Genomic DNA, 26,995 nt, shown 5'->3' with positions numbered 1-26,995 from the left:
GCCAACCTTTGTGTCATCTGCAAACTTGGACATTAAACTTGATATCCCATCATCAATATCATTCATAAACACCGAAAACAACAACGGACCCAACACTGAACCCTGAGGAACTCCACTAATAACATTAGTACACGTTGAGCAGCGTCCATTGATTACCACTCTCTGTCTTCTGCCACTCAACCATCCCCTTATCCATAGCAGCAATTTGCCTCCAATGCCACACTGCTCCAATTTGTGCAGCAGTCTTCCATGTGCAACAGTATCAAAAGCCTTTCTAAGATCCAAATATATAATATCAAAGTTATTCCCTGCATCCAGTTCTTTTGTGACTACATCATAGTATCCAATCAAATTGGTCAGGCAAAACCTGCCCTTAACAAAACCATGCTGCGTCTGAGCTATAACTGAATTCTTGTCTAGATGATCCTGCAGTGCTTCTTTAACCAGTGCCTCCATTAATTTACCTGGAACAGAAATTAAACTAACAGGTCTATAATTACTTGTGTCAGCCTTTGATCCTCCTTTGTGAATTGGGGTTACATTTGTACATCTCCAGTCTATGGGTACCTCCCCTGAGTCCAAAGAAGCTCTCATAATTATGGCTAGGGGTTTGCTTACTTCCTTTGCTGCCTCCTTTAATATAACTGGATAGATCCCATCCACCCCAGGTGCCTTTTTTATGTTTATCCTCAACAATCTCTCCTCCACTTTCCTCTCAGTTATTACAAAATCATCCAGCTCACTGCCAATGTTTACTTTACCTACATCATTCTCCTTCCTGAATAACTCCTCATGCGTGAATGTAGATGCAAAATACTCGTTTAGATTGTTAGCCACCTGAGCAGGATCCTCAACTGTTGAACCATCAATATCTAGTGGACCAATCTGATTCATCCCTTTCCTTCTTGAGTTTAAATATGTAAAGAACTCTTTTCTGTTTTTCTTTGCATCCTTTGCCAAGGATTTTTCGTAGTCTGCCTTTGCCTGCCTAATCTCCTTTGTGACTTGGTTACAGACCAACTTATATCTATCATAGGCTTCCATGTCACACATTAATTTGTATGTATCCCATGCATTTTTCTTCTCTGCCACATGTCTCATTAGTTCAACTGACAACCATTTAGGCCTGAACCTTGAACAATATTTCTTAGTTGGTATGTAAAGCCTGGTAGCCTCCAAGATTAGTTCCTCGAATGCTTCCCATTTTGAGTTTGCTGTTGGTAACATCATCAGTTGGTCCCACTGTATAGAATTTAAATACTGTCTCAGACCATCATAGTCGCCTTTACGAAAACAAAAACCCTTCCCTTTACCTCTGATGGTAGTTACCTCCTTGAGTAAATCCCACTTCAACACACTGTGATCACTGCCACCTAGTGGTTCATTTATCTGCAGATTCTTAATGCATGAAGAATCACTACTGATAATCAGATCAAGAGTATTGCTCCCTCTTGTTGCCTCACGAACATGCTGATGTAGAAAACAATCATCCAATAAATCCACAAAAGCCTTGCTAGTGTGCGAGTGACCAACCCACAAATTCCAGTCAATATCTGGGAAATTAAAATCCCCCATTATAAGACTCTCTGATTTACTGGCCCACTCTATTTCCCTGTACAATATCTTATTATACTCATCAGAGTCATTAGGCCTATAGCAGACTCCTACTCTCAATTTTGATTTCCCCATGCTTATGTCACACCAAACTGACTCGACACTGCCCATTTCATCGATGTCGACTGGCTTCACTTCCTTGGACTTTATGTGTTTCTTAATTAATAGCCTAACCCCTCCTCCCCTCCTGTCCTGTCTATCCTTTCTATACACATTGTATTCCCCAAATTCCAGTTCCGCATTACTTATATCTGTGTGACACCACGTCTCTGATATCCCAACAATATCTGCCTTTGATGTTTTGAGCAATACCTCAAATTCATCAAATTTATTTACCAAACTCCTAGCATTGGTGTACACGCAGGTATACATGCACCTGTTTCTATTCTTGGCTACCCTAACACAACCCATGTGTTTACTTGTACCGCAATGACTCCCAGCAGTCTCTGAAATATCCTGCATCTTGTTTTTCAGGCTTCTGCTTATTTCAATAGAAGCAGTGCAAGAATCACTTCCACCTCTGCCAGTGGCTATTGTTAATCTATTAGTCCTTGTATCCCCCCCCAACTAGCAGTTTTCCGGCCCACCTAACACTGCCTCGACAGCATCAGCAAAAATTCTTGCAACCTTTCTATTTAAGTGTATCCCATCCCTGTAGAAGCAATCTCTCCTGTTAACAAGTACAGTCCAGGCTGAAAAAAATTCTACCCCTTGAGCCTTGCACAATCCCTCCAGGGCTGAATTGATCGACAAGGCTCTCATCATATACTCCCTCCTATCGTGTCTGGGCAGAATTGCAGACACTTTCAAATTCAACCCTAATTCACGGCTTTTTTTCAACAGTGACCTGTACTTGCTAAGTAATTCCGCCGGTCTCCTACTCTTAATATCATTAGTGCCAACGTGTACAACTATATCACCTTTTGTGCCCTTAAAAGATGATATCCGCTCTACAACGTCATCAACCTTTGCCCCTGGCAGACATACCCTGGTCCTATTCCACCTATCCTTTTTACAAAGCATGTTCCCCGTTTCCCTGACAATAGAGTCACCAACAACTACTAGTTCCTGTGGGACCAGCGCATTCTGCGTAGGTGGCTGCCTCTGTGTTGCCTGATGACCAAGTGCAAGCTCTGGCGTTGATGTGGGCAGCTGAGAGCTTGATGGGCCCCTCAATTTATTTCCTTCGAGGGCATCCACCCTGTCCTTCAAGCTCTCATAAAGGCCCATAACAACGCTGAGTTGTCGCCTGATTTCCTTGCACTCCTTACAGCGTGCACACACAGAGACATCCCCCTTGGCAATATCATGTCCCGTACCCGACTGCTCCGCAAACATCAAGCAACAGTGCATTTTAAAAGACTGTGATTCATAGGGCAACTGCCCCCCTCAGTTCTCCCGTGAACCACAGCACTCCCATTAGCTTGAGCCTTTTGCTTTGCTGCTCTGGTCAGAGTCATGATTCCGATTTAATTCAATAAAATTTCAAAACAAAAATTAAATCCTTAAGTTATATCCCAAAACAGTTATGTTATATATATATATATATATATATATATATTTTTTTTTTTCGGTATCTGGTGTTTTCTACGAGTTCCCTTTATACAACTTCCGTATCACGTGTACCACTATAGTTATGTATTAATTATTTGTTACGATTAAGTCGTTATATATATATATAGAGTTAAAAATACAATTTAATTGACAATAAAGTTTATCAAGATTAATAAATTTACTGATTAATTGACAATATTATATTATGCACTATACTACACTAAGCTTATGCTATCGTGTAAAAAATGGCGGGAATTCTCGATTTAGCTTCCAAATCTCGCTATCTCAATTTAGAATAAACTAAGGATCCTGACTAGGTCTATAATCTACTTATAGAAGATAATTTGATATAACAATTGGTTAATAAATCGACTAAATTTGGTTAAAAAAAAAGACCTCTCGTTCAATTTGTAACACGTGGACTTGATACCGTTACCGATACTAAGTAATACCTACAAAATCTCTGTCTAAGTTAAACTTTAAACTAAGTATCGTAACTAGGAATATAAAGCTACTCTAGAAAATAAGTTAATATGACAATTTAAGCTAATAAATCAGAAAATAAATCAGGAAAAACTTCTCTGTTTGAAGAGCTTCAAGGAGCTACGGCCGCACAGGCTAATCTCGCACCCAGACAATGAATTGATTTGCTAATCCCTTGTTGTTTGCAAACCTCCTTGTTCAACTCTTAACTTTCAGCTTTTTCTCAACATCACCTCATAACCATGGCCTCAGATTGCTTATGCTTAATGTTTTGGATGTTCATTATAATACAGTTAAACCTTATTAATTCAAAGTTCAAGGGACTAAATATGTTCTTTTGATTTAAATTGGTTAAGTGTATCTCTACAAGGTTAAGAATGTCAGCATTAAATAGAAATTTTTATTCTGATATTCTTATTAACTCTGTACTGAATTTTACAATTCTCATTCAAAACGTAAAGAATTTTTTGGTTTTGTTGTGGTTAGACTTTTGTGAATAGACAACTGAACTTAATGGTTCCAGTATTCCATATGTCACCAAAACCAGATATCTTGGATTAATTATAGATAACCATCTGACATTTTATCCTCATTTGTCCTTTTTACAAGATAAATTGAGAAAACTTTCTGGTATAATAACCAGAATCACTCACCACGACTGGGACATTAGTCAAAAAACATTAACCACACTTTACATGCTGTCATTCTGCTTAATGCCACATATGCCGCTGCAGCCTCGTTTACTCTAACCAAGCTTCCACTTTCAAGAGTAAATCATATACATTACTGTGCAGTTTATATTTACTTTTATCAAAAACTGGTAGAACTATTTCAACCCCTCCGTTATAAATATTGCCTGGTTACATGTTCTTTGAATTTGGCAGATTCAAATTGAACAATCTAAGGTCTAAAAAAAGAAAAAAAATCAGGGTTTTCAGTATCCTTATGTTAAGGTGGCAGAACATTGGACTGACTCCCCTAAGGGTCAGTCACTAAATTTTTTATCAGTGATGTTACTTTTGTCAATAAAAGTACATCGAAATGGTTTTTGTGAAATCTGTATTCTTGTTTCTTTCTTATGGGGCATGGCTGTATTAATGCCGAATTGGCTCAGTTTAATCAATTTGATTCTGATATTTGTTTTTGTGGCAAGGTTGAGACTTCTGAGCATGTTCTATTTATGATGATTCATCAAATCCTTTTTTCAGTCACCAGCATAACCTTATGAAATCAGGAATTCATGTTTCTTTTAAACAAGACTAATTTTATTGCTTTCAAAATTTTGCTTTATCCACTTTTCATTGTCGCAAGGCACTTATAGAATGCCTTCCGACAATGAAATAGTGGTTTTGACTTCCTATAAAGAAATAGTTATATTCCTAATTTTTAATTCTTTATTTATTTTATTATTATTATTAAAAAAAAAAACAAACTTTTTTCCTTTTACGTGATGGGTACTAGTACCAACTGCATGGGATAGTTGGTTGTGTCCAGTTACTATTATTTGTTATTACTGCTGGTTGAGGAACTCTCTTACTATCCTACAAGTGTTCAGAATCACGGCTTTCTGGAGTTCCATGTAAGCGTCCTCTGGGAAGCCTATTGCTTTTAGGTTTTTATGCACTATGCTGGTGGTTGACACAGTGATTGGGATGGTCATTATATGTTCCCTGTGCCACATTTCTTTGACTTCCTATCTTCTGTGTGTTTCCTAATCTTTTCTTCATAGGTTTTCTGGAGGTTGCTGGTGTTGGGCACTGCAGTGTATGTTGTGCAGGTTCGCCTTGTCCATTATGGCATGGTCCCAGTATAATTTGTGAGTAGGCATCTGTAGTACAGCCTGGGTTCATACTTGTAATTCAACACTCTTTCTTTGATCAACTGGTATTGCGTTAGCTTCTAATGTACTTCCCTGGCCACCTAGTCATGTCTGTGAGTGTATGCCTGCAGTGATGCACTGGATTGTTTCTGGGGCTAGGTGGCATCTTTTTTTGTATGTGCATGTAGGGAGGGGGTGGATTGAAGACACTTCTTGACTGTTGAGGGCTGGTCTTCAGGATCCCAATAACAGATAAGGCATTGGGGGATTTTGTGTTTTTTTTCTGTGGTTCTCTGTTATACAGTTGTGGATTTGTCATCTAAAAATTAACCCACGAGTGGGCGGGCATGCTCTGTTATAGAGTATGCCTGGAAAGTCTATCGTATAAAGTAGTGTTGCAACTAGAACTGTTTCTTGCTCCAGTTGCCTGCTATCTTGCTTCAGTGAAGGACTGTGCAGTTTGGCATACTGTGTCGTGCCCTCCCGCTCATATCAGTAATCCTAGAAGCAATATTTTTTCAGATATTAAAAAAATCTTTTGCGAATCAATCCCTTGTTAATAACAAGTGTTTTGATACTATGGTGACATTGACCAGTAATGAATCTGAGCCTCCTGGGCACTTTCCATTAAGACAAAAGGAAATTTGCTATCATGGCAGGCTACGGTTGCATGAATGATGTATAAATTTGCTAGAACATAATAAATTTGATGCCTAAACAGTGCGAAAAGGATGCAAAAGATGAATTATCAGTCTTCCTAGAATGGCTTGATTGTGATATTCATTATTTCATCGTACAGTTCCTTACATTAGCGTACTTTGTGCACTGCGCCCACTCATGTAAAAGTTTTAATTGCTCCCGCATGAGGGTTAATGAATAATTTTTCGTTTGGATTCTCAGAGGTGGAGAGAGTTCATGGACCCAGGGGCTTATTTATTATTTTTAAAAAATTTGTTTAGTAGATAAGAAATTATTTAGAACTGTTAAAATAAATAATTCTATTTTCACGCAACCCATATGGCAACCAAGAAATTATTAGGAGCACCAAAATTGTAAAAGAAGACTGGAGAAGATATTAGAAACAAAAGCAACCTAAGTAATCAAAGTATATTAAAAGTACTATGACTCTCCAGCTTGTTGGTGATGCTCAGTTCTCTTTTATTGATGGAAATGAAGAATGCAATGGAGAAGATACAATTAGTAAGTGAGAAATCAGGAGACCATGAAGATGATAGAGTTTTGATAATAGTAAATGTGAAACTGACTATGTAAAGGGTGCACTTGAACAATACCATATTTTGAATTCTAATTCTTGTTTAGATTTCACTCATGAAACAAATTTAAATTAAAAATATGATGACATAGGCACATGGCCCAATAATTTATCTAGTTCTGATTTAGATTGTATTGTACAGATTGGCCCATCAGCTATTAAAAATGATTTTGATTTTCCTAAAGACATATGCAATTGTAATTTTTTGATTTCCATGTATTATAGGAAAATGGGGAATGGTGAAACAATTTTACAGCAGTGGTTAGTGTACTCTGAGAGTTTAAACGCAATGTTTTGTTTCTGTTGTAAGCTGTTTGATTCTTCAGTTAGAAGTACTTTAGCTAAGATTGGAATGAGTGATTGGAAACATCTTAGTGAATTCTTAAAATTGCACGAAAACTTGCCTCGACACATAAAAAGCTACAAAATTTGAGTTGAAACGAGTTCACATCTTAAAAGTTGTAAAACGCTAGATGAGAATTTCAGTTAGGTATACAGAAAGAAAAAAATTGCTGCAGAAATGTGTTACATAGGCTAATATATATAACTGTATATTTAGTGCAAAATAATCTAGCTTTCTGTGGATCTTTGGATAGATTATTTACACCACACAGTGGGCATTTTTTAAGTCTAATAGAATTACTTGGTAAGTTTGATTTAGTTATGAGCGAGCATGTACAGTGAATAACATCATGTGAAACTCATGCGCATTATTGCGATAAAAACTATTCAAAAAGAGTTGATCAATTTGCTTGGAAATGCTTCTTTATAATATACTGAAGCAAGCAAGGAAAGCAAAGTACTTTAGTATAATAGCTTATTGCTCTACAGATGTGAGTCACATCATTTTCGTTAACAATTGGATTTGTAGACATTGATGAAATTAAAATACAAGAACATTTTCTTTTTTTCTATCCACTCTCAGAAACAACAGGTGAAGGAATATATGAATCAATTGCTCAAATGCTAACAGATTTTAAACTTGATTTAGGCAATTGCAAAGGCCAGGATTATGACAATGACGTTAATATGGAAGGCAAAAACAAAGGTGTTCAGGCTAGAATTTTAAAGTGCAATTCACAAGCATTTTTTATGCCTTCTGGATGTCAAATTTTTTTTTTTTTTTTTTTTGTGAACAAGCTATTGCCAATTCTGGGAAGATAAAGGAAGACGAAGGTGGGGCTCAGCTGGGAGCAGGAGACACTAAAGTTGAAATATCAGTCCTGTTGATGGACTCTGATCTGCTCCAACTCCAGCCACACTTCCTATCTTGAGTATGTTTACCCATTTACAAAGCCTCCTTAGGGGTGAGTCAATGGGGCATTGGCTAAGGGGTTTAATGGGGGTGCCAAAAATCAAGAGAGAGAGAGAAATGGAAATTGGTGAAATAATGGGTACTTCAACTTGGAGTGTAATCTGCCTTTAATTTATTAAAGAATTACAGAGTATTCTCAGAGTTTTCATGGTATTTCTTCAGTGACTGTAAATACAGCACAGCTAGTAAATTATGGTGACTTCATTTAGTTAATTTGATTATACATTTCTTACTTATATCAGTATTTAGCCTTTTGTTCTTATATATATAATACAACATTAATCATCATTATCATCATCTGTCATTGTTCTGCTATTCCATGGGTTGAAATATGAAGCCTCGCCACCATGCCCTGTCTGTGTACTTTTCTCCCTCGTTGATTTTGCTCGTTTCCTCCCTTCTTAATGACATTGGTCTTTATCATGTCCTGCCACCTCATTCTTGGTCTTCCCCTTGGTCTTTTGTCCCTTAATTGTCAATCAAACATTCTTTTTTGTTCCTTGTTCATCATCTTGACATGTCCAAACTCAAATGCCTCTCGTTTATCCTCTTGACATGTCCAAACTCTTTCAAACGAGACCTTTCAATCCTATTCTGGCATTTTCCAACCTGAATTCTCTTCCTAATCGGATTTTGTCTTTTCAGCTATGCTCCTCACAAATCTCATTTCTGTCCCCTGCATTCTGCTTTCATCTTTTTCCTCATAGTCCAAGTTTCAGATACATACCTCACAATTGGTATGTAATAGGTCTGATATATAGCCTTCTTACGCTTCAATGGTACGTTCCTGTCCCAGAACAGATCTCTTGTCTGCCTATAGAAATTCCCACCCGATTGTATCCTTCTACTTATTTCTTCATCTATCACTCCAGTCTTTGTAATGGTGCTTCTTAGATACTTCAAGTTGTTAACCATTTTTAGCTTTTTCCCTACCATTGTAATGTATCTGTCAGGCTTGCCACTCCTCTTTAGAATTATTACTTCACTCTTCTCCTGAGTGAAAATCAGTCCAAATTCATTGGCCATACTAGCCCACATATCAACTTACCGTTGCACTTGTTTATATGCTTTCTCCCCAATTGCAGATGTCATCTGTGAAGAGCATGACGCTGTATATCATACAACATACACAGTGAGCCAATTAAATAACGAAACTGATGCTACTACAAAAAAAAAAAAAGAATAACAATAACGGCAAAGTAAGGTTATATATTTTTGAAGTAATCACCGTTGATGTGTACACACTGTTTACATCTTTTATACAAGTTTTGAAAACACTTCTGGAACTCCTCTTCTGGTACCGCTTTCAGCTGGTCAGTCACTGCAGCCTGGAAGTCCTCTTTCATCCCATATATCGCGTTCCTTTCATGGCTGTTTTCATTTTGGAACAAAAAGTAATCTGCGGGAGCCAAATCCGAAGAATTAGGGGTGTTCGATGACTGGAATCGATTTTTGCTTGACGTTGATGACAAAATTGCTTGATGTTGATGACAAAATTGCTTGATGTTGATGACAGAATGTGTGGTTGCATTGCTCGAAACTCAACAAATGCGGTACAAAACGGGAACAAATTTTTCTCTTAATCGGATCTTTTAGAATTTCTCATACAGATTCCTTATTGCTACTAATCATCTCAGTAAGCAACCTCATTGAAATTGATCTGTCTTCAGTCACAATTTTTGTGACAATCTCTGGTGTTTGAACAGAGATCGGTCGGCCAGGTCACAGTTCATCCTCTAACGACACACATCATTTACGAAAATGACTCACTTCCTGTGCTTGTTAACAGGAGAGACTATTTTCAGGGGGATGGGATACACTTAAATAGAAGGGGTGCAAGAATATTTTGCTGATGGTATCAAGGCAGTGAAAGGTTTGGTCAGAAAACTGCTAGTTTTCTGACCAAACCTTTCACTGCCTTGATACCTGGGGGGGGGGGGTACACAGACTACTAGATTAACCAGAGCTACAGGCAGAGGTGAAGGTGATTCGTGTACTGCTTTTATTGGAAAATGCAGCAGCCTGGAAAGCGAGGTGTTGGGGATTTGAGGGTTTGCTAGGGTCATCATCATGGAACAAGTGAAAACATGGGCTGTGTAAGAGTAACTGAGAGTAAGAACATGCACATATATACTTGTATGTACACTAATGATGGGAGCATTATAAATAAACTTGATTTGAATGATGGTCAAGACATCAAAAACGGATATTATATTGTTGGGATATCAGAGACATGGTGCCACACAGATATAAGCAGTCTAGAATTGGAATTTGGGGAGTACATTGTGTACAGAAAGGATAGACAGGGTAGGAAGGGAGGAGGGATTATGCAGTTAGTAAAGAAACACACAAAATCTAAGAAAAATGAGAGCAAGTGTGTGTTATAGGCCTATGAATCAGAGGTGTATAATGAGCAATTGTGCAGAATGTCTTATAATGGGGGATTTTAACCTGCTGGCTAAAGGTGTGGAAATTCTCCTTTAGCCAGCGGGTGCTTAATAGTTGGAAGAAACTTCCATCTGTTGTAGTGGAGGTCACCAACTTAAGTTCAAGGCAGAATAGAACTAGACAAATATTTGGAGTGAATGGATGGGTGAAATGGGAAAGGTGGGGGGGGGGGTTGGCTGATGCTACAGTGGTGGTCAAAAAAACTGCATCACCTTAAAAAAAAAAGTAACAATTGTAGTGAAACGAATAAGATATTGTTTGATTCCATCATTTTGTTTGTTGCCAACCAAAGGTGTTGTGTCAGATAACACTTCTGTTGCATCAGACAGTAATTTCATCAGCCATTTCTATAAATACGGAGTTGGAAGGGTATACACCCTAATTAGCATTCTGTTTTGCGGAGATGTAAGCATGGATCCATATGTTCAGTTGACACCAAGGGAAAAAAAAGTGTAGCTGTTGCTCTGTTCCAGGAAGGGCTTTCCACGGGTGCTATTGCTGATAAAATAGGCTGTCAACAGTATCCCATGTGCTGAAATTAAAGCGTGAAACTGATGATATGAAGAGAAGACCTGGATCAGGCCGTAAGAGAGTGACTATGCCTTCCCAAGATCGATATTTGAAATGGCTATTCATCTGTAATTGCTATGCTAGTACTCCTGATCTAAAACTAGAGTTTGAGATAACCTCTGGTGTTGAAACAAGTGCACAAACTAATCCAAAGACGGCTTTCAGAATGTGGGCTGCATGCCTATCAGCCCTTTGTTGACCCAACAAATGAGGAAGAAGCAACTTGCTTGAGCTGAAGTGTGTGTTTCTTGGACAAATGAGCAATGGCACACAGTCATCTTTTCTGACAGAGAAGAAAAATGCATGGTATGCATATAAATTATCAAGCGACTCAGAAGCCTATGGCAGATATAAGCTAGTCTGTAATCAGGTCACAAAGGAGGTTAGGCAGGTGAAGGCAGATTACGAGAAATCTTTGGCAAAAGATGCTAAGAAAAACAGCAAGGCTTTCTTTACTTATATAAACTCTAAAAGGAAGGGGATGAATCTGATTGGTCCACTTGATATCGATGGTTCGACTGTTGATGATCCTGCTCAGATAGCAAACAAACTGAATGAGTATTTTGCATCTACATTCACACATGAGGAGTTATAAAGGTTTGAAAATGCCACAAGGTTATCAAATTGTAGCAGGGTGCTTAATGATTTTGTAATAACTGAGAGCAAAGTGGAGGAGAAATTGTTGAAGTTAAACATAAGAAAGGCACCTGGGGTGGATGGGATATATCCAATTATATTAAAGGAGACTGCAAAGCAACTAAGCAAACCCTTAGCCATAATTATGAGAGCATCCTTGGACTCAGGGGAGGTCCCCATGGACTGGAGATGTGCAAATGTATCCCCAATTCACAAAGGGGGATCGAAGAGTGACACAAGTAATTACAGACCAGTTAGTTTAACTTCTGTTCTGGGTAAAATAATGGAGTCACTGGTTAAAGATGGATTGCAGGATCATCTAGACAAGACGCAGCAATAATTCAGGCACAGCATGGGTTTGTTAAGGGAAAGTCTTGTCTTACAAATTTGATAGGATATTATGATGTGGTTTCAAAGGAACTGGATGCAAAAAATAATTTTGATATCATATATTTGGATTTCAGGAAACTTTTGACACTGTTGTGCATGGAAGACTATTGTACAAATTGGAGCAGTATGGTATTAAGGGTAAGTTGCTACAATGGATAAAAGGATGGTTGAGTGAGAGAAGACAGAGGGTGGTAATTAATGGGTGCTGCTCTTCATGGACTAACGTTATTAGTGGAGTCCCACAGGGTTCGGTGTTGGGTCCTCTGTTGTTTTGTATATTTATAAGTGATATCGATGAAGGTATATCAGGCTTAGTGTCGAAGTTTGCAGATGATACAAAGGTTGGCAGGGTTGTTAATGACAGTAATGGCAGTGTGCTACTGCAACAGGATCTAGATAATTTGGACAGATGGGCTAAGAAGTGGCAACTGAAGTTTAACTTTGACAAATGCAAAGTACTGCATATGGGTAGAAGTAACCCCAGAGAAATGTACCAACTGTGTGGTGGTAGAAAATGAAAAAGACCTGGGAGTAATTGTGCAGTCAGATATGAAGTTTTCTGAGCAATGCAGACAGGCTGCCAGGGCAGATCATGGGGTTTTGTCAATGATATATAGGAATTTTGCTAGCAGGGAAAAGGAGGTGATTGTCCCTCTGTATAAGGCAATGGTCAGACCATGCCTTGTGTACTGCGTACAGGTCTGGAGGCCTCATTTTAGGAAGGATGTAGATTTGCTTGAGTGTGTACAGAGAAGGGCAACAAGATTGGTGAGGGGAATGAAGGGATCCTCTTACCAAGAGAAGCTTAAGTTCTGCAAATTGTAGTGGCTGGAGACTAGGCACCTGTGCGGTGATCTGATTGAGGTGTATAAGGCCTTGAATGGGTTGAGCACGCTGAATTCTGATGGGATCCTTCTACTTGTTCAGATTACGAACCTAAGGAGGCATAAATTCAAATTAAGAAAAGACATGTAGAATAGATGTGTGGAAATTTGCCTTTAGCCAGCGGGTGGTTAATTTCTGGAAGAAACTTCCATCTGTTGTGGAAGTTGATAGGTTAAATAAATTTAAGGAGGAGCTGGACAGGCATTTGGAGGGAATGGTGTGATTTTTTTTTTTTTTTTTTGTGATGCTGCATAAGCTCATTCACTTGCTTTCTTGCATCATAAGCCACTACTACTACTTCTACTGCTGAATTGAAATTCAACCTGCATGGCTCGGATGGGAAGGGATATATCAGAAGACGAAAATCAGAGGCATACCATCTTGACTGCATAACACCGACTGTAAAGTTCCCTGCCGATCAGATGGTCTGGAGTTGCATAACAAGCAAAGGGGTGGGGCGAATTATTAAGTTTATTAACGGAACAGTGAATGCAGAAACCTATACTGCTAATCTTGGAGGAGTGCCTGAAACCCGTTATTAGGGATCACCACACGGACATCCAAAACTGCATTTTTCAACAGGACTCAGCACCTTGCCACACAGCAAAATTGGTAAGTTTTATGCTATTTAGATTTAATATTGAGTTTGTCTTCTTTTTTCACATGGCTTAAAACACTCTTATACCAATGTTTTTCCTCGTTTTTCTCCCTTAAGGTGCAGTCATACCTCAGAAATGCGGGCATTACAGTGTTGGACTGGCCCAGCAACAATGCAGATTTGAACCCTCTTGAAAATTGCCAGCACATAATATCATCTAAAATTGCCCAGAAGAAGCCAACAAGTAAGATTCAGCTGCAGGAGAGCATTTAAAGTGTATGATTCCACAAAATTGGGCAACCGTATATTCAGAAGTTGATTAACTGTACGCCAGATCATTGCAAGGCTATAATTGCAGTTCGAGGAGGAACAACAACAAAATATTGAGGACCTATTTTGCTGATTTACAGTATATAATACTATTACGTTAACTTTTCATTTCAGTTTGTACACATAAATGCAATAAAATGTATGTTTGGTTGTCATGATTTCTCTTATTTCCATTAATTATGCATTTTACCCTTTGGGTAGATATTTATGGCAGTTAGGTATATCAGGCGGAGTCTTTTTATTGGATTTCATTCACAGAAATATACATTCCATCTAACAAATGCATTTCGATCATTTCTGCAACCCACAATGCAGTGCAAAATGCATTATTTGCAAAATTCAGAAGTGATGCAGTTTTTTTTTTGTCCGCCACTGTATATAAGCTTGCTTTCTTGCATCATATGCCCTTACTAATGCTAACCATGCATCTAAGATGTGGGCCAGTAATGGATCATGTTGTCCTTGTCATCTAGGACCAAGGCAGGGAGAGATTGGAACAGTTCTACTCTCACCTCAACACCATAGACATGGATGTATGAAATGGGAGGAGCAGTTAGTCTATTTCCTCCCTGGAGTTGGAGGTTGACCACTCTTTCCTATTTCTGGAGGCTCAGTTTACAGGAAATTCACTGACACCAGGACAGTCTTCCACTTTAATTTCAACTACCTTACCTCCTCTCTGAAAAAGCAGACATCAAGGTTTATCCCTGATCAAACTGAAACCAGAGCTGGATTCCATCAAGACTCTTTCCAGCTGGCATGTATGTCACTAATGGTTTCCAATGTCCATACCCCCCCACCATTTTCCCTCTTGCCTTTTCTGCACTCAACAATAAAGATTGCACAGGTGGAAAACAAAAATCTTTCAAAAAAAGACATTGGTATGAACAGGAACTTGAAGTTCTGAAAGTCTACGTGGAAATAGCAAGAATCATGGCTAAAGGATAAAATACAGTTGAGGTAAGTAAGCATTCATACTGAATAAATTTTTAAGGTTGATTATTCTAAATAATCTCTTAATGGTCTTAAAATTTAATATTTTTAATGATTGCTTATGATGTTTACAATGCTTTCAGGTTTAGTTTCAAAATTAGTAGAATATCTAGTTTTCTATATATAATGTATAGGTTTCTATATATAACCTATATAAAATTTATAGGTTTCTTTATATAATATATAGTTTTCCTTTTAAATATATACATAATGTTGTGAATTTGATAGTATATAACAGAGCTATGATGCTCAATACATTCTACATTGATTTCAATATTTGTAGAAAAATAAGAGAAATTTACCTCAATATGATACATAGAATACTTCTGTATGATACTCTTCAGAAATTAAAATGAATAAAAGATTAACACAAAATGATTACAGTAAAAAATCAATTGAAAACAATTCAAAAAACAATTAAAAAATTTAATTAATAATTTAATGTAAATTTTTAAAAACGAAGGAAGGAAAATCGTTTTTAAAAATTTACTTTTAACTTTTTAATTGTTTTTTGAATTGTTTTCAATTGATTTTTTACTGTAATTATTTTGCATTAATCTTTTATTCATTTTAATTTCTGGAGAGTATCATACAAAAGTGTTCTATGTATCATGTTGAGGTAAACTTCTCTTATTCTTCTACAAATAATGTGAAATATTTGAAATATGTATTATATGCTTTTTTATATTGCGTTAATATTTTGATAATTTTTTCCCCCTATAAAAGGTGCCGTCAATGTGCTCAAGTGAGATTTTGCTCGGAAGAATGTATAAAAGAGGCATGGGAAAAATATCATAAGTGGGAATGTGGTAGTCTAGATTTGCTGCATTCTGTAAGTTACTTCTGGAAATACTCGCTATATATTTTTTAAATCCTAGAATATCATGCTTTTTAAATTAATACTGTTAGTGGGTTCCATTTGTCCTCTTATTATTACTCTTATCTTTATTGCTAACAATGGAAGTGTGATAAAAATTCAAAATATTCCATTGCACTTGAGAGTATCACTGCTAGTGTAGGCTAACTGTTACAGTTCTGAAACTGAAAGCATTACATTTTTATATTATTCTTCAGTTTTTGAGAAATTCTGTCCTATCAGTACTTAAGTTTTATTTATAAACATTGCAACAAAACAAATATAGACTTTATTGAATTGTTGGTAGTTTATTCCCAAAAGTTATCTTTGAAAATTTTAACATTTTAGGATAGTGTGTAATGGAAATTGTTAATTTACTGTTGGGCCTTGTAAAGCTTGTGGCAAGTGGAAGAGTTGTAATAATTTTGATTAAAGCCTTGGGCTTCAGGAATACTGCATTTTAACCTTGGTGTTACCATTCACCAGGTTTTTTACAGTAATTCTCTAATGTTTCAAGAGAGGTGTAAATCTATTTGGCCATGATAATTTTGTATCATTCTAATTACATTCCAAATAAACTATGAACATGGAATTACTTAGGGTACAGAGTTGGCACTTCTAATTTTTGTTAGAGAGGAATTAAACATCATGCTCTTATTTTGTGTTTTAGATATTGATGCAGCAGTGGTGGTTGAAGTATTGAATTTAAGTTTTGCTGATATGAATTCCTTTAATATGAATATAGGATGACTTTTCTAGTTTTTGCATGAAGGGTGGATTTCATGTCATTTATTGTATGTGTGAATTTCCTTCAGTTGGGGTGAGCCTGTATAGTGCCACGCTGAACATGTGCTTTCTGCTGTGTTTTAGATTCAAAACACAAGGTTGATCTTGTGAAGATTCGAATCTACACTGAAGATTCAAATTTGTAAACATTTACAATTTACTGCAAGTACACAGTACTTCTACACTGCTAGTGTAGGCTAACTGTGTTACAGTTCTGAAACTGAAAGCTGTACAAAACATGCATACAAAGGTATGCATGTTTTGTACGATTGATAAATTGCAGAAATCCTTGCACAACACGGTACTTATGTAACACGGTTTGAGAATTGCGGGAAATCTCATATAACATGATATTTTTGAGCTTTTGTGCTGGAAAAACCCTGCTATTATGTTAGATGTAATCTTCAATGTTTACTTCATTTTTGTGAATCCCTGCTGTTGACTTGCTGGTTGTTATCGCCTTTGTAATATTTTTCCAAAGCACATTTCTGGAGGTCACTACCATAAAACAATAAAAACAGTTTGCAGTTTCCAGTTTATTGGTCTTTTCTGTTAATGTTATCAATTATAAACAGGTAGTAAACTCGATCTTCTTGCATTTGCTATATATATAGTACCAGTATCTGGAATTCTGTGGGTTTTCTCGTTATTATGGTGTTTCCCTTCCATGAAAAATTCAATCATATAAAAACAGAAACTCATTACTCTGTATCTCACTTGTGAGTATCATGTTTGTTGCAACTTGTGTGTGCCATGTTCTTTGTTATATATTCTTATCATTTTCGTTTTAAATTTTACAACCAAAAAAAAAAAAAAGTCAGTGAACAAAAATATCAGTTAGTTAGTATGTACATATTACGGTATGTATTAATTAATCTATGTACGTAAGTCTAAATTTATTTTTATTTTGCTAACTGGAAAATATTCTTCCAATTTTCACATATCATTTAACTTTGTTAATTGATAAGGTAATAAAGTTAAATTTGTGCTTTATATCTTTAAAGCTGGGGTCCACTGTATTTCGTTGGGAGATCCCTGGGTTAGGTTCTGTGCTATTGAACTTGTGCTTGTTTGAGACCATAAAAAATTGTGACTTCGAAGTGGGCAGCTCATGACTTTTAAAGAGAGCAGAAGGTACACGAAATCTAGATGCTGCAGAAGAGATTGTGCTTAGCAGCAATGAAAAGGAAGAAAATTAAATGAATGTACATTATCTGACATATAGGTATCACAGTTTGTAAGGTAAGACATTTGTTTCAGTTATTACTGTTTAAGCTATTACTATTATGAAAATAAAGTTAAAATATTAAGTTATTACTACTATAAAAATTAAGTTTCCGATAGTTATAAAAAAAATGGTGTATTTTTGTTAGCTTTTGGAACGTAACCTCCCTTTTTGTACTGGTTCTTAGTCCTGTATAACACGGTTTTGCATTAAATGAGATTTTGTGGGAACCAAACTACCATATTATTCAAGGGCTTCCTGTATATGTATTTATGTATGTTTGTCTATAGAAAGACATGAAATAGCCTGATACAGTCAGTCCTCGTGTAACACGTGTTTACACTACATGAATTCGATCATACACGATTTATAAATAGGGGAACGATATCTTATATAACACGAACCGAATTCGCTTATGCACGATTCGCCTTTGTGTTTACAAGAAATGGCAGTCGAACGCAGAATCATCCCAACCGAACGCAACACGATAGGAATGAAGAGAAGATTCTGAAAATGTATTTATGTTTTTTATATCAGTGAAGTGGAAACATGTTTCACCATTATGTGGGCTTTTACCTTATTATGGTGAAACGTGTTTTACCTTATTATTGTGAAACACGTTTTAGCATAATAAGGTAAAAGCCCACACAATTCCAGCTATCGGTATTATCGCAAATGCAATTAGATCGAGTTTACTACCAGTTTATAACAGATTCCACTAGCAGAAACGCAACTGGAAATTGTTTTTATTGTTTTATGGTAGTAACCCCTAGAAATGTGTTTAGTAAAATGTGAGGTGTTAATAGTGTATCTCTGCCTTTACTGTGTTGTTTTTTCAGTTGCTACACGCACGCAGCTTTGTTTGTGTACCAAGCGTGCCTCCTCGTTTTGTAATTGTGCTTTATTCCCTAAAAATGAGTAAAATACTTAAAAGGTGTGAAAAGGAAGCATCCTGGTGAAGACACTGAATCTGCAGTGTCTTCACCATTTCAGAAAGAAAAAGAAAAGCAATATCAATAAACAGAGGGGGACTGGGTCAAAAATTCTTACCCGGGAAAATTTATAGTGGCCTCATACTATGGTTTATGGCCAAAATCACACCAGCCTCCAGCCCACCGGGGTTTCCCCGGTAAGGCTTATGGCCAGTCCGCCTCTGTCGATAGAGAAAAAAATATGAAATTGTGAAACGCTTTGAGCAAAATGAAAGACCATGTGATATTGCACATGCTACAGACCTAAATGAGGCAACACCGAGAATTACAAAGAATGCAGAGAAAATAAAAACAACTTTTATAGCAGGAACAAATCCATTAGATTAAGACACAAAGAATTGGAAGAGATGGAACAGCTGTCATCTGTTTGGATAGAAAATCAAACAAAAGACAAGTTTTCTTATGATAGAAGTAAAAGCATTAGCAATATTTTATTACGTTATAGTCGTAATAAAATACATAAGTATTTTATTACGATTATTTATTGTGTTTGGTAATATTTTTGTTACAAATGTGTGTTCAATCTTGGCTGGTCGGCATCTAACCCTATTTTTCCCATAGGGCTTGTTGTTTATATTGCACGATTTTGCATTGCACGAGGGTTTCTAGGAACACAACTATCGTGCTATACGAGGACTGACTGTGTATAGGATACAGGAGGATTAGTCAGATGCTTCAAATCACCAAATCTCCTAAAAGCTAAAGTTCCTTTAGATGAAATTGCAAAAGTTAAATATAAAAGTTATATTTCATAAACCTATATGCCAGTCTTAAATGTAGTTCCCATTATGTTTTTGGCACACTTCCTCCATTACTGCACCAATGCCTAGATTCTTTGAGAGAAGGTTTGGCATTGGTGTTAATGCCACTTGTGCATCTTTACCTCTTTATCTGATGAGAAGTGACATCCTCCTAGTGTGTATCTTAGTGACCAAAAACATTGATATTCACATGGAGCTAAGTCTAATAATTAAACCTTTATCTCCTGTATCCAACTCATTGTGGAATGGACAGTGTGAGGACGAATGTTATCATGCCACACGTGCACACACACACACACACACACACACACACACACACACACACACACACACACACACACACACACACACACACCCCTACCTGGGGGCAGCAAACCACATTTCTTTTGAATTGCTGACTTTAATTGGTTCAAAAGAACATCACAGTATATATCACTTGTTATTGTTTCTCCTCTCTCTAAGATGATGTGCAGAATCGCCATTTTACGATGTCAAAATACAGTTAGCAATACTTTTCCAGCTGATTAGTATTAGCCATGGAATACAAGGAAACCACAGGGTTTTGCTACGCTAGCCAAAAAAAAAAAAAAAAAAAAAAAAAAGTAAAATTAGACAAAAAAAAAAAAAAAATAGAAATATTATGAACTACCCTTCTCACATAGGTAACTGTCTGGTACACCTTTGAATTTCTACAAACTGTGTCTCCACTACCAGTGGAGGAAGCTTCTGGCTAAAGGAAAACTTCCTACAAACTAGTCTAAACCTCTTCTATTGTAATTCGAATTTATGACTCTTAGTTCTGGAATTCTTTAAAACAGTGAAAATTTATCTTCATTCATTTTACCAACCCAGTGGTTTTCAACCGGGGTGCCGCGGCACCTTAGGATACTGCAATAACATTCCAGGGGTGCCACACAATTTGGGTTTAAGTTACTTAAACTTATTTTTTTTTTTTTAAAATGCCCTTGTATAAGGCAATGGTCAGGCCACACCTTGAGTACTGTATACAGGTCTGGAGGCCTCATTTTAGGAAAGATGTAGAGTTACTGGAATGAGTACATAGAAGGGCAACGAGATTGGTGAGGAAAAGAAAGGATTTGTGTTACCAAAAAAGGCTTAAGTTCTGCAAATTGCAGCTTCTGGAGACTAGGCACTGCCAAGGTGATCTAATTGAGGTGTATAAGGCCTTGAATGGATTGAGCAAGCGCAATGCTAATGGGATTCTTGCTCAGATTACTCACCAGAGGGGGCATAAATTCAAATTGAGGAAAGACAATTGTAGAATACACAGTGCGGAAATTCGTCTTTAACCAGTGGGTGCTTGATAGTTAGAACAAACTTCCATCTGCTGGAGTTCAGAAACCTAAATAAGTTCAAGGCAGAACCAGACAAATATATGGAGTGAATGGTTGGGTGAAATGGGAAGGGTTTCTTTTTGGCTGATGCTATATAAGCTTGCTTTCTTGCATCATTTGCCCATGCTATTGGACATCTTAATTAACAAACCATTTAAGTTCATACCATAATATTAGTGATAATGAGTGTGAGAGTAGCAATAGTTTTGGCATCCTACATGATGAATAAAAGCTTCATTGTATGCTAACATTTTTTTAGTAAGCAGCATTTGTGAAACCATTTCAAATATGTGCGGTAAAATAAAAATTTTTTTTTTCCAAAATCATCTTCAGAAACATGGCTGTCTTGTGGTCCAGTACATTTTTATTTTCCAGAAAATACATAATTTATTATCTTCAGATTTGATTTATCACGCTAGCTTATTTTTGCCTGAAATATTAATTTTAAATGATTTACTTCATTGTATATCACTGTCAGGTACGATTTTTCCTTTAGACATTTCCTTGGTATCAACTGCTTAACTAGGCTTTTGTAGAAGACTGGATTTGTCATTCACTACCACTTTGAAAATATCCTTTTTCACTACCTGTCAGTAATGGCATAGTTCACCTACAGATGCTTCGATTTGTATAACGACTCACTGGTAATAATGTTTTGGCTCATCAGTGTATATATTTATATCTTAGATCAGGAGTGTAATTCTATAAATCCATTAAAAGAAGAGCTCAAGAAAATGATCAAAATCCACAATAATTAAGAACTATATATATAACAGAAGAAGCTGCAACATATATTGGAGAGATTAGTAGCAGCAAATGATGGAAGGGAAAAAAAGCTTATAGAGCATCACGTCACATTATCCACAAAAAAAAAAAAAAAAAAAAAAAAAAAAATCACATTATCCTCATTACTTGCCCATCTTTGTAATAATTTATCCAATTCTTCTTTACTTTTTTTTTTTTTTTTTTTTTGTTAGTTGTTGTAGCATTGGCTTCTGTGGCCCTAATGCACCTCCCAAAGTTTTTGCATTTTCCAATCCTTCTTTACATGTATTCAAATTACCAACTTCCACATATATCATCAGATGGAAGTTTGTCCCAACAATCAATTAATCTCTGAATAAAATTGAATTTGCACACATCTGTGCTGCAACCATCTTTTCAAATTTTAATTTGTCTCCTTTTGTGTGTCATCCAAGAAAAATAAGGATGACATCACAATTAGTTTACTCAATCTATTTAAAGTCTTAAATACTTCAAGTCTCCTTGCAGGTGCCTAGTTTCACAAGAGATTCCCTCTACAAAAATTCTAGTACTAAAAATTAATGTTTGATATCCAAAGTTGTTTCTGAAACATCAGTTTTGGTTTAGATCTGTTTGGATCAGGGAAACTTGTGCAATGAAAAAAAAAAAAAAAAGCATAAACTATATGAGTCTAAGCCCAGTTTCTTTATTTGACAAATGAAAATATTCTAACTAAGCCCAACTGACTTTGTCTTAAATGAAAAGGTCTGGAATTTCTTTCGTGCATGGATTGGGACACAGTATGAAAAATACCTGATACTAAGCTCCATTAATCAGCATTACTCTTGTTCTTCAGATGGGAAAGGCAGTGGACTTAAGCGAGTTTGACAAAGGCCAAATTGTAATGGCCAGATGACTGGTTCAGAGCATATCCGAAACGGCACAGCTGGTGGGATGCTCACGGTCAGCTGTGGTTAATACCTACCGAAAGGGAATCCACAAACCACCGGCAGGGTGTTGGACGACCACATCTCATCAATGCTCGAGGTGAGCAAAGGCTCTCCTGGATGGTACGTGGCAACAGAAGGGTGACTGTAGCGCAACTCACCAGTAATTGGAATGCTGGTTACAGGAGTAATGTGTCACAACACACAGTACATCGAACCCTGTTTAAAATGGTGCTGCATAGCCGCAGGCCGCTCCGAGTGCCCATGCTAACCACGATTCAACGGCGACAGTGCCTTCAATGGGCACACGAGCATTGAAAAACTGGACCTTGAGTGATTGGAAGAAGGTCGTCTGGTCCAATGAATCACGTTTCCTGTTGCACCATGTGGATGGCCAGATATGTGTGTGTCGTTTACCTGGGCAAGTGATGGCGCCTGGATGCACCGTGGGACAAAAACAAGCCGGTGGCGGCGATGTTCTGATGGGATACCCTGGATCCAGTCATCCATGTGCCAGGCACTCTGATGTCTACAACCTATGTAAACATCATTGCTGACCAGGTACACCCTTTCATGGCGATATTTCAGCAGGATAATGCGCCATGCCACACCGCCCGGATTGTTCGAGACTGGTTTGTGGAACATGAGGAAGACTTCCAGGTATTTCCCTGGCCTCCAAATTCCCCAGACATCAATCCCATCTAGCATCTGTGTTTATGTTGGAACAGCAACTCCGATCTGCGGCATCTCAACCACGGACTTTACAGGAAAGGATCTGCTGGTTATGTGTTGGTACCAGATACCACAAGACATATTTAGAAATCTTGTAGCATCCATGTCTTGCCGGATACAAGCTTTTTGGCTGCATATGGAGGACCAACATCATATTAGATAGGTGGTCATAATGTTTTGGCTTATCGGTGTATGTTCTTATTTGTTTTGAAAATTATATTATATATCTGTTCAATGTGTATGTATGTAAAAAGGTGGACAGAATGCTAATGTACCTTTTATCAGCTGAGAAATATTTGTCTGTTATAAAGTGTTATTAAATATAATTTTTTTACTTTTTCCTGATGTAGGTTGGAATAGCTCACTTAAGCTGTCGTGTGATTCTTGTTACAGGCATGTCACAGCTGAGAGGTAAGGATTTTTTTTAAAATTAAGAAATACTTTGTTTTCTAAAATTATTTTTGAATTATAAATTTATTTATTTATCAGTATGAACAACATTGAAATCAAGCTGTAATTGAAAGATTTTATACTTGAATAGGAGTTATAAATCTTTATTAAGGGATGAAAAATTTTTTAAGATTGGAAGGGTTTTTTTTTAATGCAACTTAATTTTTTGAAAAATATATTAAATGTTTAGCAAATTTCCAAAGGGAAGGTGGTGAAATTTCCTGAAGAGAATTTCCTGTAAGTAACCGTGTGCACTCTTTTCTTCAGGCAGCAGTAACGATTTTATCAATAAGGAACTGATATTTCTGCCATAAAACAACCAGCTAATCTTATAGCTACATAATTTAGATTTATTACAAAAACACCACATACTAGCCAGCCAACTAACCAGCTAGAATTATTAGTTAACTCATTGATTTATTCTTATAATAAAGCTTATGTGTAACATTTTATATAACAGACAAATATGAAAGGAAAACAAAAGTCCTTTTCTTACCCATTTCATAATGCTATTCTCAGTTTGTTTCAGTGGTGCTACACCACAGATAAGCAGCATTTCTCTAAAATAAGAAGTATAATGCTATTTTTTTGTTATGTGGTGCTTCTATAATAGGGTAGTTTTGGCGCTAGCCACCTCATTTTAAAAATTAAGATGAGGACCAGCTGAAGACAGAGTTTGCCATAAGTCATATCAAACATTTTTTGTATCTTTATTTACTAACCTTAACATAAACAATTTATTATCCAAATCTTTTATAACAGTGATATTACAAATCAGTCCTGAACTATTAGACCTCCATTCACTAATTTACTCTGTGCTGTTGTAGAATTGTTAATTTTACTAATCAATGAATTTTAAACTTTCATTGTAGTTTAGTATATTGCTATATATCTTAAAATAAATAAATAAAACCTACATCACATTTCCATCCTCTACAATAATTTGTCTAGTTCTTCCTTGAATTTATTCAACCTACCTTCAGGAACAACAGGTAGAAGTTTCTTTTAATGATCAACCACCTGCTTGCTGATGGAAAACTTCCACACATCTATCCTGCAACCATCCTTTCCCAATTGAAATTTATTATTGCCATCAGCACTAAGCTTGTTCAATCCATTCAAAGCCTTAATCACATCAATCACATCACTTCGCTGGTATCTAGTATACAGATGTTCCAATTTGCAGAACTGAAGCATTTCTTGGTAAGACTACCCTAGTGGTTTTCAACCGGAGGGTGCCACGGCACTCTATTGAGCATAGTTGCAGTATATTGTCCATAAACCAAAATGACAGTATTTACATATGTCAACTGATCATTCTATTTACAATTCCAAAATAAAAAAAATACAAAAAACCTCACATTAAAAAAGATAAGTTTTATTGCACAGAATATTACGTTATGGTTAACCTTTTGTGCTCCCTTGTCAAGTGGGTCTCGATGACAAGAACATGTGCCTTGGGACTTATGTATCGAATTAAGCTCAACAATAAGTTGCTTGCGTGTATTGACGATATATTTGGCTACTAGGAAGAATTTTCTACATCTTAACTCATATAGGTTAGGATATAGAAGAATTTTCTACATCCTAACCTATATGAGTTAGGATTTTCTGTGCTTACCACTATAAAAACTAACAAGAGGGGAAAGACTACAGTATTCCACCTAATATCAAAAAGATCTGCAAATCACACTAGGCACAAATATCTCATTGAAAAGTTACATAAACCAAGTGTTTGAATACCTTCTGTTGTACAGTATCTTTTTAATTTTGTAGTGATCTATAATTGATGTTTATTTAGTACCTTTATATAAGGAATAAAATTATTATATAAAGTATGGATAATTTGTATTATGAATTGTAATTTTGTTTATAATTATATTATTATAATAACTATCATATAACATTTTTTAATATTATATATATATATAATTATATATATATAGAGAGAGAGAGAGAGAGAGAGAGTCGGATCTAACAAACAGAAAATTGAGTAGGAGTGGGTGCCATTATTAAAAAAAAAAGGTCAAAAACCACCGGACTACTCATTCATTCCCTTCACTGTACCTGTTACAGCAAATCTAAAATGAGGCCTCCAGACCTGTTTGCAGTACTCAAGATGAAGCTTAACCATTACCTTGTACAATGAAATAATCACTTCTTATCTCTGCTAACAAAGTTCCTGTATATCAGTGACAAAACCCCATGAACTCTCCTAGCAGCCAATCCACACTGATCAGAGAACTTCACATGACTGCACAATTACCCCAAGGTCTTTTTCATTTTCTACCCTTACCACACAGTTGGTATGTTAATCTGGGGTTACTGCTAACATAAGCAGTACCTTGCATTTGTTATTGTTAAACTTTAAATGCCATTTCTCAGCCCATCCACCTAGTTTTCCTAGATCTTGGTGCAGTGGCTCACCCTAATTACTGTCATTGACCACCTTTTCAACATTTGCAAACTTAGACATTAAGCCAGATATACCTTCATCATTATCATTAATAAATATAGAAAACAACAATGGGCCCAGCACTTGAGCCCTGGGTGATTCCACTAATAACATTAGTCCATGAAGAGCACTGTCCATTAATAACCACTGTCTGTCTTCTCCTGCTCAACCAGCCCTTTATCCATAGCAGTAACTTGATGCAACACTGCTCCAATTTATATAGCAGTATCAAAAGCTTTCTTGAAATCAAAGTATATGATATCCAAATTATTTATTTATTATTTTTTTTGCATCCAATTTCTTTGTTACCCCATCATAGTATCCAAGCAGATTGGTCACACAGAATTGCCCCTTAACAAATCCATGCTGTGACTGCAGTATACTTGTATTCCTGTCTAGATGGTTCTGCATTACTTATCTAGTGACTCCATTATTTTCCCTGGAACAGAAGTTAAAAGTAAAAGCTCTGTAATTATTCATGTCAACTTTTGATCTCCCTTTGTGAATTGGGGATATATTCACATATCTCCAGTCCATAGGGGCATCCTCTGAATCAAAGATGCTTAATTATGGCTAAGGCTTTTCTTATCCCCATTTCTGCCTCCTTTAATGTAATTGGCTATATCCCATCCACCCCAGGTGCCTTTCATATGTTTAGCTTCATGAGCTAATTTCCTCTCAGTTATTACAAAATCATTTAGTTCCCTGTCATCCCCCCCTCCCAAAATAATTCTTCATGTTTGAATTTAGATGCAAAATATCTATTCAGTTTGTCATCAGCAGT

The 26,995-nt window shown here is 36.5% G+C and overlaps 1 protein-coding gene across 1 annotated transcript in view; it reads left to right on the top strand.

The window, feature by feature from the left end:
• LOC150077478 (protein-lysine N-methyltransferase SMYD4-like) overlaps positions 1–26,995 on the top strand; it is a 336,848-nt gene that overhangs the window by 131,339 nt on the left and 178,514 nt on the right. Inside the window, exons 9-10 of the mRNA XM_090385914.1 lie at positions 15,635–15,740; positions 23,657–23,717. Of these exons, the coding sequence (XP_090242040.1) occupies positions 15,635–15,740; positions 23,657–23,717 (167 nt within the window). The remainder of the gene's footprint in view (positions 1–15,634; positions 15,741–23,656; positions 23,718–26,995) is intronic.

This window comes from Mastigoproctus giganteus, chromosome 12 (genome assembly GCF_048544385.1).
Source record: "Mastigoproctus giganteus isolate SK-2022 chromosome 12, ASM4854438v1, whole genome shotgun sequence".
Lineage (NCBI taxonomy): Eukaryota > Metazoa > Arthropoda > Arachnida > Uropygi > Thelyphonidae > Mastigoproctus > Mastigoproctus giganteus.
The sequence above is the reverse complement of the archived record's forward strand: the minus strand, read 5'-3'. Positions and strand labels throughout refer to the sequence as shown.